The sequence below is a fragment of the Hyperolius riggenbachi genome, chromosome 4, assembly GCF_040937935.1.
Source record: "Hyperolius riggenbachi isolate aHypRig1 chromosome 4, aHypRig1.pri, whole genome shotgun sequence".
NCBI lineage: Eukaryota > Metazoa > Chordata > Amphibia > Anura > Hyperoliidae > Hyperolius > Hyperolius riggenbachi.
This window is the reverse complement of record NC_090649.1, coordinates 467,012,548-467,027,267: the sequence shown is the minus strand read 5'-3', so window position 1 is coordinate 467,027,267 and position 14,720 is coordinate 467,012,548. Positions and strand designations below refer to the sequence as shown.

General features: G+C 44.1%; 1 protein-coding gene across 3 annotated transcripts in view; it reads right to left on the bottom strand.

The window, feature by feature from the left end:
* Positions 1-10,995, bottom strand: part of DUSP10 (dual specificity phosphatase 10) — a 68,889-nt gene extending 57,894 nt beyond the window's left edge. Inside the window, exons 1-2 of one of the 3 annotated variants that reach the window (XM_068232874.1) lie at positions 10,874-10,995; positions 2,012-2,867 (exon numbers count right to left, since the gene is read on the bottom strand). In XM_068232874.1, coding sequence (XP_068088975.1) covers positions 2,012-2,819 — 808 coding nt within the window. In that variant the 5' untranslated portion in view covers positions 2,820-2,867; positions 10,874-10,995. Of the gene's footprint in view, positions 1-2,011; positions 2,868-10,564; positions 10,713-10,873 lie in introns of those variants that run through there. The other 2 variants (XM_068232873.1, XM_068232875.1) reach the window with 2 other exon arrangements.
* Positions 10,996-14,720: the final 3,725 nt, after the last annotated feature.

The window sequence follows — 14,720 nt, the reverse complement described above, 5'->3', positions numbered from 1 at the left end:
ACTACTGGGGGGCCGCAACATACATAAAATGTTGTTGAAAAACATTACATTGAATCTAAGTATTGATTCCCCCAATCATGCCTGGTCTAGACCTCCCAGCAGCAGCCAATCAGTGTCATGCGGTGTCTGAAGAATGTCTTTGTGCATCAGACAGTGAAGCATACTCAGGTGACAACCTGCCATCCAGTTGGACAGCAGTGTCACCTGATGCAGAATTGGAAGCCAGAGAATGACTGCTCACTGGCTTCTACAGTATGTGGATGGGTGGTGCTAGCTCTGCTATTCTATATGTGGGCTGTCACTATTTAAAGGTGCAGGACATATTTATAAGTTATACATTTTGTTTTTAGGGGCGAATGAAAAAGCCTCGGGGGGCCACATTCGGCCCGCGGGCCTTAGTTTGAGGACCAGTGCAATAGAGGGACATTTGAGGAGGAGGAGGGGGGTGCAGAGGGCATCTGGTATAACTGAGTAGCAAATATTTGGTTTCCGTGTTGATCTTTCCTTGACTTGTCCACAGCTGCTGACTAATTTCCAGTTTCATAAGTGGCTTTACTATTTCAGATCTCCACACTCATTAAATTCATCTCCTCCATTAAAATAGTTGAAGTTATGTTTTGTTCTGGTCCATACTGGCAATTACACCCTCCCAGGACACAAGGGTGTTTCACACAGAGCAGGAAATGGAAGGTGCAGACGGCCGACGCCCACAACATCAAGTGTGGGAACTGCGATAGTTCATGTTGTCTACAAGACTTTAATCATCTCCTTCTGCGTCTTCTGAGACTGAAATGTGTTATCCAGGCTAGTGGGTGACAGGAGAGGCAAGCTAAAAGAGAACTCCGCAGCACTCCATTGGATCGGGAATCAGGGATTCTGGAGACCCAGGCAGGCGCTCAGAGCTAGACACTGGCATTAAATATTGCCCTGAGGAAGTGGAGACGTGTTCACGAAACATGGTGCCATTGCTTGCCAATTTATCCAATATATACAGTATATATATATATATATATATATATATATATATATATATATATATACATATATATACATACATACATACATATATATATCATTTATCCAATATATTCCTTATTATGTACCCAGTGTCATCCTTTTGGGTAACCCACCGCTTTACATCCTATTACTATTGCTTTTAATCTAATTTTAATCCAAAGCCTCTTTACCCCACTGTACACCTTCTAATATTTTTTTTTACTTTTCAAAAGTTATCCACTAGAACACGTTTGAATATTTTACTGAGATTCTGAAACAGAGCTATCAAGATCAGCGCAAAGAAAACTGGAGCAGAGGCCAAGATCGAGGATCCTGATTGGCCGCTCTGAGAAACTGTTTACCCATGGGTGTACTTGCCCTTACTCAAGTTTACCCATTGCAATGCATACCACACCCGGGGTGCCGCCTCCCATTTTGTGAGCTCAGGACCATATCTGCTGCCGGAGGTGAAAATAAACTGATGCGATAAACAATTATATTTATCCTCCTACTCCTAAAAATTACTTTTTTAAGTATCCTAGGTTTTTATTTTATATTTACACATTTACAAAGTAGGTTGAACGTTATACTGTCTCTAATCAGTAACAGCCTATTAAGCATCTCACCGGTAAAATACATGAACTATTGACCTTTTTTTTTTATCTCTCCCTGTCCTCAGAAGTTGCATTCTGTCAGGAAAACTTTTATGGCTGTAACTAGCTTCTCAGTGATGTTTACTATATTCCCGACAAGCTACCGACAAGACAGAAGCTGTCACTTCCATGCCTAGAAATTTACTCTTTCATGCAGCAAAATAAACAAGTAAAACAGCCTGGTTGTTAATATGTTTTGTACTGTACAAACACGTTTATCTCATCATGTCACATATCGCCTCGAGTACACTTTAAACAGTTCGGCATTCACTGAAGGCCAAAGCGAAACAAGCAGCAAAAAGCTGCACAGAGTAGAAAACCAAAAACTTAAACCACAGGCCTTCTGCAACACTCGTTATTACCTTTGAGCACCAGAGGTTCTTTTCCTTCCCTTTTCAGTGACTCCAAAACAGTATGCAGAGGCTGGGAGGGTATTACCCGACTGGGTTCATTGGTATTATCATCGTAAACGATGATCTCTTTGGAAAATATCCTCTTGAAGGAGTCCTTCCCTTCCCTGCATGATATTAAATCCAAAACGGTAATCTTTCCCTGCTGAAGCCGCCTTCGGCTGATCTTGTCGGAGCAGTTGATATGAACGGCCCCTTGAATATGGCTTTTATTGTACTCCATGAAAGGTCGGCAGTCTATGATGACCGGGCCCTGGTGGGGGACGTGGGTCTTGCTGCATTTTGCTATCTTCTTGGCAAGGTCATTGGGGTAGATGATCTTGATGTTGGCAAACTGTTTGGTAGCGCTGGACACCGGACTGCCAACTCCACCAGACGGGCTCAGACTCGTGGCACTGTTCTCATTGCTGTTGACCATCGGGTTGCAGGACGAGGCGGCGGAGGGTCCTGCGACGTTGCTGGTGAGGGTGGTGCTGCTGACGGCCTGGCTCTGACTGTCCTTGTCATAGGAGGCCACGCTGCAACAACTGGCACTGCTACATCCGCAACCCAAAGAACGAGCAGAGCCGTTGGAAGAGGGCATATACGTCAGATTCGCCGCGGTTAAGGAGACAACGCTGGCACTGAGTAGGGATTTGCAGCTGCCACTCACCGTGGCGCAGTCGAGGAAGGAGGAGTCTATGCAGAGCTTCAGTTCTTGCGGTCTCACGGGTCTGGTCAATGCCACAATAACCGAATCGTCGAGGGGCGAAGGAGGCATGAGTAACCCCGGAGGACTGCCAGTTCAAGTAGAAGAGTTGGTCATGGGCTGGAAAACACAGAAGCATGTTATTGTTATTCAGTCTCCACCCATGAGGAGCCTATAGTTTAATGTCCTATTAAGGAGCTTCCAAACTAATATTCTTGCCCTGAAGAGCTTAATATTATATTGCTCCTAAAGCACCATCTACACCATACAATTTGTTTGGCTGATTCAATTCAATTCGATTCAATCCGACATGTCCACATCGGGATTCAATGCGATTCAATTTGCCATTGCAAAACAATGGCAAATTGAATCGAATCGAATCCCAATCGGACATGTCGGATTGAATCGAATCAATGAATCGAATTGGACAAAAAAATGTATGGTGTAGATAGGGCTTTAACCACAACCAGACTTATAAAAACGTCCTGCTAGAGCCTCTTAATGGCACCAGGACGTTTTTATAAGCCAAACAGTGCTGCTGCTGCTGTGCGCGTGCACGTGTGCGCTCCTGCGCGTGCATGTGCGTTCCCGTACACCTTTATTTCCAAATAATATATTGTCCCCATACTTTGTTCTAGGGACATAATTAAAATGTTGTGATAACCAGGACAAATAGGCAAATAAAATGTGTGGGTTTTATGTATGGTAGCATTGTTTATATTAAAACTATAGGGGATAAAATTGGAGAAATAGTGTATTTTTTTTCTTGTTTTTCCCTTTAAGATGCATAGAAAATAAAGTAATTACTGAAAACAAATATCAACCCCAAAAAGCCTAATTGGTGGTGAAAAAAAACAAGATATAGATCATTTCATTGTGATTAGAAGGTGATTAAGCTATTGGCAAATGAAAGGGATGAGCACTGAAAGGTGAAAATCGCTCGTCCGTTAGGGTAAAAACCGCTTTGGGGTGAAGTGGTTAAAGAGAACTTCAGGACTGACAGGTCAGGTAGAATGGACTGTTGTGGGACAGGAAAACGGAAAATTGTACCTCACCTGTCCGTAATTTTCCTTTCCTGATGCCGTCATGTCATCACACATATGGGTAGATGCCCCTCCCCGCTCTACCCCATAGGACGTTAGATATATAAATTAAACTGCTTAGCCCCCCCAGTCTTGTCAACATTGGAATCACCAAAGTCGAGAAGAAGGCAGGGTATCTGTGTGATGACATGAAAGCATCGGGAAAGGAAAATTACTGACAGGTGAGACACAATTTTCAGTTTTCCCAATGCTTCATGTCGTCACACACATGGGATTTATCTAGGAAATGATGGGAGGAAAAATGATTGCTGTGACACCAGGACAATTTAATCACTATGTTTACAACAACTTATGTGACACCTGTACGTCCCTGAGGTGAGTTCCAAGGACAAAAGACTGGGAGGGATATGCTGTTTAATTTATATATCTAACGTCCTATGGGGTAGAGCAGGCAGGGCATCTTCCCATATGTGTGATGACATGAAGCATTGGGAAACATAGGGGATGACGCAGGGACAGTTAGGTTTCATTGTATAGGATTTAGTAAATGTTTGCCTATTGTAAAATGTTTCCTCTCCCTGATTTACATTCTGATATGTATCACAAGTGGTGACACCTTTAGTCCTGGCAGGTACAGCACTACGGAAAGTTTGAATACTGAGAGTTCTAAAGCCAGTACAAAATATACCCGCTTTCCCAGAATGCTCTGGGTGGAGAATTCCCTTAGGGATGCAGAATTCTCATCCAAGAGCATTGTGGGAAGCCAGGTGCTGTCATGACGTTTACTAGCCTCAGAACACAAAGTAAGCAAACATTCCACAGAGATGCATCCTGCCAACCCTAAAGATATCGCCACCTGTGATAAATTTCAAAATGTAAATTGGGATGAGAAATGAGCAAAAATACTGACTAAATAATTTAGTCTAAAACACAAACCTGAAACAAGCATGCAACTAATCTTTTAGGCCTCTTTTCCACGGGCAGTTGAACTGTGTGCTCAGGAAGCAGTTACCAGACAGCAGTGAGCAGTTACCAGGCAGCAGTGAGCAGTTACCAGGCAGCAACAAGCAGTTGCCAGGCAACAGTGAGCAGTTGTGAGAGTTTGAGTGGCATTTTACTGCCTATCAACAGTCCGTGGAAAAGAGGCCTTAAAGAGACTCTGTAACGAAAAAAGTTCCTCTGGGGGGTACTCACCTAGGTAGGGAGACGGCTCTGGATCCTATTGAGGCTTCCCCTGTCCTCCTGTGTCCCACGATGATCTCGCTGCAGCCCATGGAATGCAGGACAATTTGTCAGGCCGTGCAATATTTACCTTCCCTGGCTCCAGCGGGGGCGCTGTACGGCCTCTCCAATCGGAAATAGGCAGAAAGGCCTAGTGCACACCAGAGCGTTTCGGCTGCGGTTTGCGATCCGCTTGCGGGTGCGGATCCGCTAGGGTAATGTATTTCAATGGGCTGGTGCACACCAGAGCGGGAGGCGTTTTGCAGAAACGCATACTCCCGGGCTGCTGCAGATTTTGGATTGCGGAGGCGTTTCTGCCTCCAATGTAAAGTATAGGAAAAACGCAACCCGCTCTGAAAAACAGCACTTCAGAGCGGTTTGCCAGGCGTTTTTTGTTACAGTAGCTGTTCAGTAACAGCTTTACTGTAACAATACATGAAATCTACTACACCAAAACCGCTTCACAAAACCGCAAAATGCTAGCTGAAATGCTACAGAAAAAGAAGTAAAAGCGTTTCAAAATCTGCTAGTATTTTGCGGATCTGCTAGCGGTTTTTGGTGTGCAACAGGCCTAATAGCCGATCTCTGTCGGGTCCGCTCTACTGCGCAGGTGCAGGGACTTGCACCTGCGCAGTAGAGCGGACCGACAGATCGGCTATTTCCGCCTATCTCCGAGTGGAGAGCCGATACTGCGCCTGCGCTGGAGCCGGGAAGGTAAATATTGACATCCCCGCAATTCGGGGAGCTTTATCGCCGCCGCCGTGGGACACAGGAGGACAGGGGAAGGATCAATAGGATCCGGAGGCTTCCCCAACCCGAAGTGAGTATTCCTCAGGGGAACTTTTTTTAGTTACAGATTTTCTTTAAGGTTTCATAGACATCTGATCTGCATGCTTGTTTTGGGTCTATAGTTTAAAGTATGAGAGGCAGAGGATCAGCAGGACAGCCAGGTAATGTGCATTATTTAAAAAGAAATAGACATGCCAGCCTCCAAATCCTTCTCATCTTGGGTTCCCTTGAAAGCAACACCAGATCTAAACTTTATTTTGTAACCCCAAATGTATACTGTGTGATCTCTACAAAGTTCAGAAAACATCTGTGTGGGGGTGTTCATCCCTCCCCTTTTTTCTCCTAGTTTCTGTAAACCCACAAACACAGCAGATAACAGCCAGAGAAAGACATGTGTATGTACAGTGCCTAGCACACAAATAACTATGCTGTGTTCCTTTTTTTCTTTCTCTGCTTGAAAAAGTTAAATATCAGTGACTACAGTGTGACCCTCACGGATAAGAAATGCCCCTTTTTTACCTCTTTCTTGCTCTCAGAAGCCATTTTCTGCTAGGAAAGTGTTTTAGAGTTGGAATTTCTTATCAGTGAGGGTCACACTGTAGTCACTTCCTGTCTGAGCCAGGACTGAGTCAGCCACTAGCATACATTATATTTAACTCTTTCAGGCAGAGAAAGAAAAAAAGGAACACAGCATAGTTATTTGTGTGCTAGGCACTGTACATACACATGTCTATCTCATTATGTCACATTTCAGTTCGGGTATCCTTTAAAGGGAAGGTTCAGGGAAACCTTTAAAAAAATAAAAATCCATATCCACTTACCTGGGGCTTCCTCCAGCCCGTGGCAGGCAGGAGGTGCCCTCGCCGCCGCTCCAGAGGCTTCCGGTCGTCTTCGGTGGCCCACCCGACCTGGCCAGGCCGGCTGCCAGGTCGGGCTCTTCTGCGCTCCAAGGACGGGCTCTTCTGCGTCCCACGCGGGCGCGCTGACGTCATCAGACGTCCTCCGGGCTTTACTGCGCAGGCGCAGAACTACTGCGCCTGCGCAGTACAGCCCGGAGGACGTCCGATGACGTCAGCGCGCCTGCGTGGGACGCAGAAGAGCCCGTCCTTGGAGAGCAGAAGAGCCCGACCTGGCAGCCGGCCTGGGCAGGTCGGGTCGGCCACCGGGAGCCTGCGGAGCGGCGCCGAGGGCACATCCTGCCTGCCACGGGCTGGAGGAAGCCCCAGGTAAGTGGATTTTTATTTTTATTTTTTTTGGCCTCACCCTGAACCTTCTTTTTAAAGAGGAGCTGTCAGCCATACTATTTCAGAAAAAAATATATATAAGTGTATAAATACTTGCTCTACTTACATAACATATGCATTGCACTGTCCATGTTTTGATTTTAGTGATTTTTCTACAGCATAAAAAGAGAAAATCCTTCCTAGCATTTCCCATTTTAAGTGTGGCTATTTTGAAGCCAATTCTGATGTCATTTCCTCCCTTAGTCTCCTCTGCCTGGTTTGCCCGCCCTTCACTATAGAAAGTGCATTGTCTCTGCATGAGAAATACTGGCCAATCAGAGAGGGACAGAGGTGTGGGAGGGGAAAACAGGAGGGGAAAGAGGCTTTAGCCAATCAGGCTACGTTAAAGTCTGAGGGGAAAGTAGAGAAGCAAAAAAGGAAAACCCAGCATGCCCTGCAACTTCCTTTGTGCGTACCAAATTTTGTGTGTACCAAATAAAAGTCAGGTAAACTGGGGAATGATCATATATCAACAAGAAAAGTAATCGTGATTTTAACTTTTGCATTGCCTGGTTAGCATCCTTATTACTTGTTTTCCAGATAAAAATAAAGAATTGATTTTTGATTTTATGCCTGACAGTTACACTTTAAACAAAGGAACTTACAGACAGGTTAACTGGCTTTCCCTCTCTATTCATAGCTGCTGATCAGAACTACAGATGAATCCCTTTATAGTAAACTCCAACGGACCAGGAAAAGTAGTTTACTACATGAGAAGTTTACTTTATCAGAACTGGTCATACATTTTATATTTATACAGACACACATTTGCTGGGACCTGAGGACTGAGTTTACTATATCCAGGGGTTTCACTATATCAGAGTTTATATAAGGAAGTTCTTCTGTAATTAGACCCTTTGATCTGGTTAAATAAACACAAAGCAGTACATTGCTTCATCAACTATATGTGGAACAAAGACTTTTCATTGTGTGCTGTGCAAGAGTTTGGGTGCGCTTTAAGGCTTCCACAATTTATACAACGGGTCTTACCAAATCAATATCGTAGAAGGGTGAAAGCAAGAAGTTGTGAATCAGGATGATACCATTTATTGGCTAACTTATAAGAGTAAGCAAGCAAGCTTTCGACTGTGCAGCCTTCATCAGACTCAATCCTGTTATCTGACGAAGGCTGCACAGCCAAAAGCTTGATTACTTTCTCTGATTCTTTTAAGTTAGCTAATAAATGGTATCATCCTGATACACAACTTCTTGCTTTTACTTATGACTAACATGGTACAATACTCTACTGCTACTACTATGGTAGAAGGGCAAAATGAGTGAATACACTTTAGGTAGTCCCTTATATGACAATGACGTAGAAGTGGTAAGATTGTACCATTAAGACTGTGTCATTACTGAAGCACCTTACGTGACTTAAATGTATTCAGTGCTCCATAAAGCACTTTAAAGAGACACTGAAGCGTAAAAAAATTAGGATATAATGAATTGGCTGTGTAGTATGGATAATTACTAGAAGATTAGTAGCAAAGAAAATATTCTCATATTTTTATTTGCAGTTATATAGTGTTTTTTCTAACATTGCATCATTCTCTAATATGTGCAGTTTACACAACACTCAGCATTCTAAACGGTTCTACAGAGCAGGCTGTAAACTATTGACCTGTCCTCTGGCAGAAAAAAAGAAAATCCTTGACTGACAGCTCAGATAACAACCTTCAGAACTCAGAGCTCTCTGCGACTTTGAAAGTCGTAGAGCTCAATGGCTTTTTTGCATAGATAACAACTTAAATCTCTTAACTCTCCCTGTACTGGAAACAATATTAGACTTGTGTTTCTGCTCCTAATGTTTTATTTCTTAGCTGTACTACACATACAAATCATTATATCATCATTTTTTTTTCCGCTTCAGTGTCTCTTTAAGAACTGTCATCGTTATATAAATACATAATATGGTGATAGCCTTTTTAGAAAACACCTTCTGCTATAAGGTCTGTACACACATGCAATTTTTATCTACAGGAGACTGGCCAATTTTGCTACTTCCTTGTAGTATGAGAGCATTACCTACAGTCTGTTCATAGTATTCAAAATCTATTGGCCCTCATGCTACTACATACTACATGGTGGTGGTAAAATTGGTCAGTGATTGGCCAATCATAATAGAAGGTGTGTATCAGGCTTAATAATAGCAATAATAATAAAACAAGTAGTGTGCAGAATTAGAAAAGGACAAACCATCTGTGTTTTCTCTATTAATGACATGAACCAGTCACAATAAGAAACGTTCTTCAGTGTGATTGGATGAGATATTGTTGCCCCAGAAATTGTTATTTTATTTATTTTTTTAGTGGTTGTAAGAAAAAAATGGCAAAAGTTTTTCTCCGCTTTGATACAAGACAGAGAGCTGCTTACGGTTTCAATCATTTAAGCCTTCCTTTGCAACGTTCAACGCAAGCACAGAGATAACTAACGAGACAGGCTTTTTTTATGGTAAGGATATACAGCTGCTAAAAATACCGAGAGCGGACGAGATCAGCAGCCTCTGCCATGCCAGCCGGAATAATATGACCCTTTAGAAACCCGCATCTCCGCATCAGCGCTATACCAACCAAAATCGTTATTAAAAACAAATTATTCTGTCGCCAACCACGAGGTGGGGGGGGGGGGGGAGATCTGTGCCTGGCGGAGGTCTGCCGCCTACCAAGTCGGCAAATAATCCTTAAATATGGAATTTATTTTACAATTAAAAATAAAGACATCTGATCTAAGAGATGTATTGTCAAAGCGTAACGCCTGAGAAAACGCCAATTTTATCTCCTTAAAGTTAAGTCTGGTACACACTTTCAATTATAATTGGCCAACCACTGACCAATTCCACCACCTCCATGTTGTAGGAGGGTGAAGAGATATTGAATACTATGAGCAGACTGTGTAGATAAACCCTTGTACTACACGGAGGTGGTAAAATTGGTCAGTAATTGCACAATCATAATTGACAGTGAGTATCAGGCTTGAAGCTATGCAGATAGCAAGCAGTTCTTACCTTAATAACAGTCTATAAGATGTAGTCACATGCCCCATCCCTACATGTTCCCCTCCCTGCCCAACATGTCTGTTAACATTCCCTTACAGCCTAAGGTGCCTGAAGACTGGAGCACATGTGACCCGCAAGGGCGCCTTCAATCAGCACACTCACACACACATTACAAACATGTGATCCTTCCAGACAGGCAGCAGTTAAGTTCCCCAGCATCTCCTGTCAAAAGTAAAAAGCCTGAAAAAAAAATCCGCATTCCTGCAGCAGAACTGCCTGGATTGTCCTGATGGTAGTATTGCAGCTGCTATATATCTCTGTGTTTTAAAAAAAAAATTACTATAAATCACCAGTAACAGATCTAGCTCCAGCCAAGCAACGTCCCAATCTTGATGGGGTGACAGTCCAGTAAAAGATAAGACGAAGGGAAAGATAGATGATCATAAGAAGAACAGTAATACAAAAAATGAATAGGTAAGAAGGTACCATCTCATTGCCACTGCAGCAGATCTTCCATGGACATCTAAGCAGCACACTTCCCAATGCAGGGCACCCTTTTTGGAAGTCAGATCCTGAATGAGGGGGGAAGAATAGCAAGCAGCACCAGAAGATGGTCTCTGTCTCTCTCTGCCAGCTGTTGCAGATATAAGTCCCAGCCCTGATGGGGGGCATGCTGGGACTTCTAGTCCCACAGCAGCTGGACTGCCCAAGGCTGCTGGAACAATGCAATTTCCCCCATCAGACCTCTTGCCCACAGCTAGAAAATTAAAAAAAAAATATTAAAGGACCACCCACCGTGCTGATACTCACTGAGCAGAAATGTTCCCCCAGCCGTTGGCTTCCTTCCTGCCACCTCTGATTTGTCTGCACAGCTCCCATTCACTTGGCTCCATTGATGTGCAGCTGCAACACAGTTACTTTCTCTTTAGCACGGAGTAAATGAAAAGATTCTGAGGGGGCGTGGCTCAGGGGGGGAAGAGATGACTGACGCTACATTAAAGCAAGAGCGGGGCGGGGCGCAGCGCGAGGAGGTCCCCCAGCAGCTTGGATTGGCTGGGGGAGACGGGGAGGGGGTGTGGCTAGAAGGCCCTATGGAGCGGTGCTGCTCTGGGTGAGCGCTGGGGTTCTACGGGACAGCGGCTGATGTCATTGTCAGCCAATCAGAGACGTCACGCCGGCAGCCAGACTGAGCCGGAGACAGGCAGCTGCGCTGTGTGTATCCTTTTCTATCGGACGATGAAGGGATGGATGGATGGAGGGAGGGATGTATGAATGGAGGGAGGGATGAATGGAAGCGAGGGAGGGAGGGATAGACGGAGGTGCTGCAGGGAGGGATAGATCAATGAGAGGAGGAGGAGGGACAGATGTATGGAGGTGGATTAGGAATGGATGAATGAATAGGTGGTGGAGAGATAGATACATGGAGGGAAGAGAATGCATGGAGTTGGTAGGCGAGGGATGGATATAATGAGGTGGTGGAGAGGTAGATAAATGGAGTGAAGAATGCATGGAGTTGGTAGGCGGGGGATGGGTATAATGAGGTGGTGGAGAGGTAGATAAATGGAGGAAAGAATGCATGGAGTTTGTAGGCGGGGGATGGATATAATGAGGTGAAGGATAGATAAATACATGGAGGGAAGAGAATGCATGGAGTTGGTAGGGGAGGGATGGATATAATGAGGTGGTGGAGAGGTAGATAAATGGAGGGAAGATAATGCATGGAGTTGGTAGGGAAGGGATGGATATCATGAGGTGGTGGAGAGATAGATAAATGGAAGGAAAAGAATGCATGGAGTTGGTAGGCGGGGGATGGATATAATAAGGTGGTGGAGAGATAAATAAATGGAGGGAAGAATGCATGGAGTTGGTAGGCGGGGGATGGATATAATGAGGTGAAGGATAGATAAATAATGGAGGGAAGAGAATGCATGGAGTTGGTAGGCGAGGGATGGCTATAATGAGGTGGTGGAGAGATAGATAAACGGAGGGAAGAAAATGCATGGAGTTGGTAGTAGAGGGATGGATATAATGAGGTGGTGGAGAGATAGATAAACGGAGGGAAGAAAATGCATGGAGGTGGTAGGCAAGGGATGGATATAATGAGGTGGTGGAGAGATAGATACATGGAGGGAAGAGAATGCATGGAGTTGGTAGGGGAGGGATGTATATAATGAGGTGGTGGAGAGATAGATAAATGGAGGGAAGAATGCATGGAGTTGGTAGTAAAGGGGTGGATATAATGAGGTGGTGGAGAGATAGATGAATGGAGGGAAGAGAATACATGGAGTTGGTAGTGGAGGGGTGGATATAATGAGTTGGTGATAGAGGATGATATAGGTGGTAGAGGGATAGATACATGGAGGGATGAATGCATGGAGTTGGTAGGGGAGGGATGGATATAATGAAGTGGCGATAGGCAGAGGGTGGGATAGGGGGTGGAGAGATAGATGAATGGAGGGATGAATGCATGGAGGTGGTAGGGGAGAGGTGTATATAATGAGGTGGTGGAGGGATAGATTAATGCAGGGAAGAATGCATGGAGTTGGTAGTGGAGGGGTGGTAAGGCAACAGATTGGGGATAGATGTGGAGATTACGGACCTAGTTGAGACAAAGGGGTAATATTTTGCCTTAGATGTCACACTGGAGAAATAATGATTTTATATTTGATGAATATCAGAATTTCTGACAGAACAACACTCAGGCTAGGTTCCAATTGCTGCGAATCCGAGCCGATTCCTCACCGATCAATTCGGATGGATTTTAGCAGCCTATAGAAGTCTATGTAAGCCATCTGAATTCGTGGCCGAGGAAAAATCTGAGGCCCCGCAGCATAATTTTGTGTGTGACTGTCCGAATCCCATAGCCGTGCATCGCTTAGCTGTGCATCGCATAGCCGTGCATCGCATAGCCGCGCATAGCATAGCCGTGTATAGCATAGCCGTGCATAGCATAGCCGTGCATAGCGCGGCTAGAGGGATTCGGACGCGAGCAGCTGTGTCGGCATCGTGTTTTGCAAGACGCATGCCGGCGCACAAGTGAAAACCTAAAACTAGTTTGCTTGTGGTCAGATAGATGCAACACTATATTCAGTGTAACCTTTAGTGATAGAGCAATTCAAAGCAGTTGTGCTAAACAAGCAAAGGGCATTTTAAGCACTTATTTAAGTTTACCTTTAGGGTTTCTTTAAGAGTATGTATAGCTCAATTCACCATTTTCCAGAACTGATTTGCAAAATAAATAAGAGAATATGACCATTTCTGGGCTTTGGCCACCTAGGCATATGTTATGTTTGCCACCTAGTGGTCAACCTGTGCATTGCACCGTTTACTGTGCAGTTGCTGCTGAGAGGAAGCAAGACAGCTGAGTCTGCTTCCACTCTGCATACACTTACACTACACAGTACAGGAGCAGCTAATTTATCACTGGTGGTGACATCTCTAGTTCTGTCAGGTGATCTGTACAGAATGTTCGTTACTGAGAGCTCTATGTACAGAGAGAGATACTGCTTACTTAGTATTTCCTACTATGCAACAAGGTTCACCGACAGCGAACTGTCATTGCCATGGCCCTGAGATCACATTGTGGGAGCGGTTTCACCACAATGTCAGCCATACAGATCCCCCTGATGATCTATCTGAAAAAAAGGTAAAGATTTATTTTGGGTAAGGGGGTATCAGCTACTGATTGAGATAAGCTAGTTCAATCTTGGGTTAAAGTTCCTCTTTAAAGTGTAACTGTCGGGCATAAAATAAAAAATCAATTCTTTATTTTTATCTGGTAAACAAGTAATATGGATGCTAACCATGCAATCAAAAAGTTAAAATCACTATTAATTTTCTTGTTGATAAATGATCATTCCCCAGTTTACCTGACTCTTATTTGGTACACACAAAATTTGGTACACAAAAAGGAAGTTGCAGGGCATGCTGGGTTGTCCTTTTTTGCTTCTCTACTTTCCCCTCAGACTAATGCAGCCTGATTGGTTGAAGCCTCTTTCCCTCCTGTTTTCCCCTCCCACACCTCTGTTCTTCTCTGATTGGCCAATATTTCTCATGCAGAGACAATGCACTTTCTTTAGTGAAGGGCAAGCAGATCAGGCAGAGGAGAATAGGGCAGGAAATGACATCAGGATTGGTTTCAAAATAACCACAGTTAATATGGAAACTGTCTAGAATAGGATTCTCTGCTTTTCCTTTATAAAATTCACAGGAATCATTACGTGGACAATCATTACGTGCAATACATAAATAGAGCAAGTATTTTTCCCCTTATATATGTGTTTTTTTCTGAGATAGTATGGCTGACAGCTCCTCTTTAAGGCGTTAAATAAGAAACACCGGGAGCCCAATATAGTGTAGTATGTATTGGAAACCGTGGATGAGATGAATATACTCACAAACATGGGTTACCTCTTAGGCAACCACTGTAGATGCAGGTGAGGAGATTAGACCTGTCCTCACTCAGGATTAAGGCCCGGTTCACATTAGCGTTCCCTGTCCGGATCCGCCTGATCTGATCCGGACCGTATACTGTACAAACGGAACGTACGTTCCAAATAGGAATGCAAAGGCTATGCGGACGTTCACATACGTACGTTCCGTACAGTACGGAGCCGGACTGGATCCGGACTCCAGACACTTT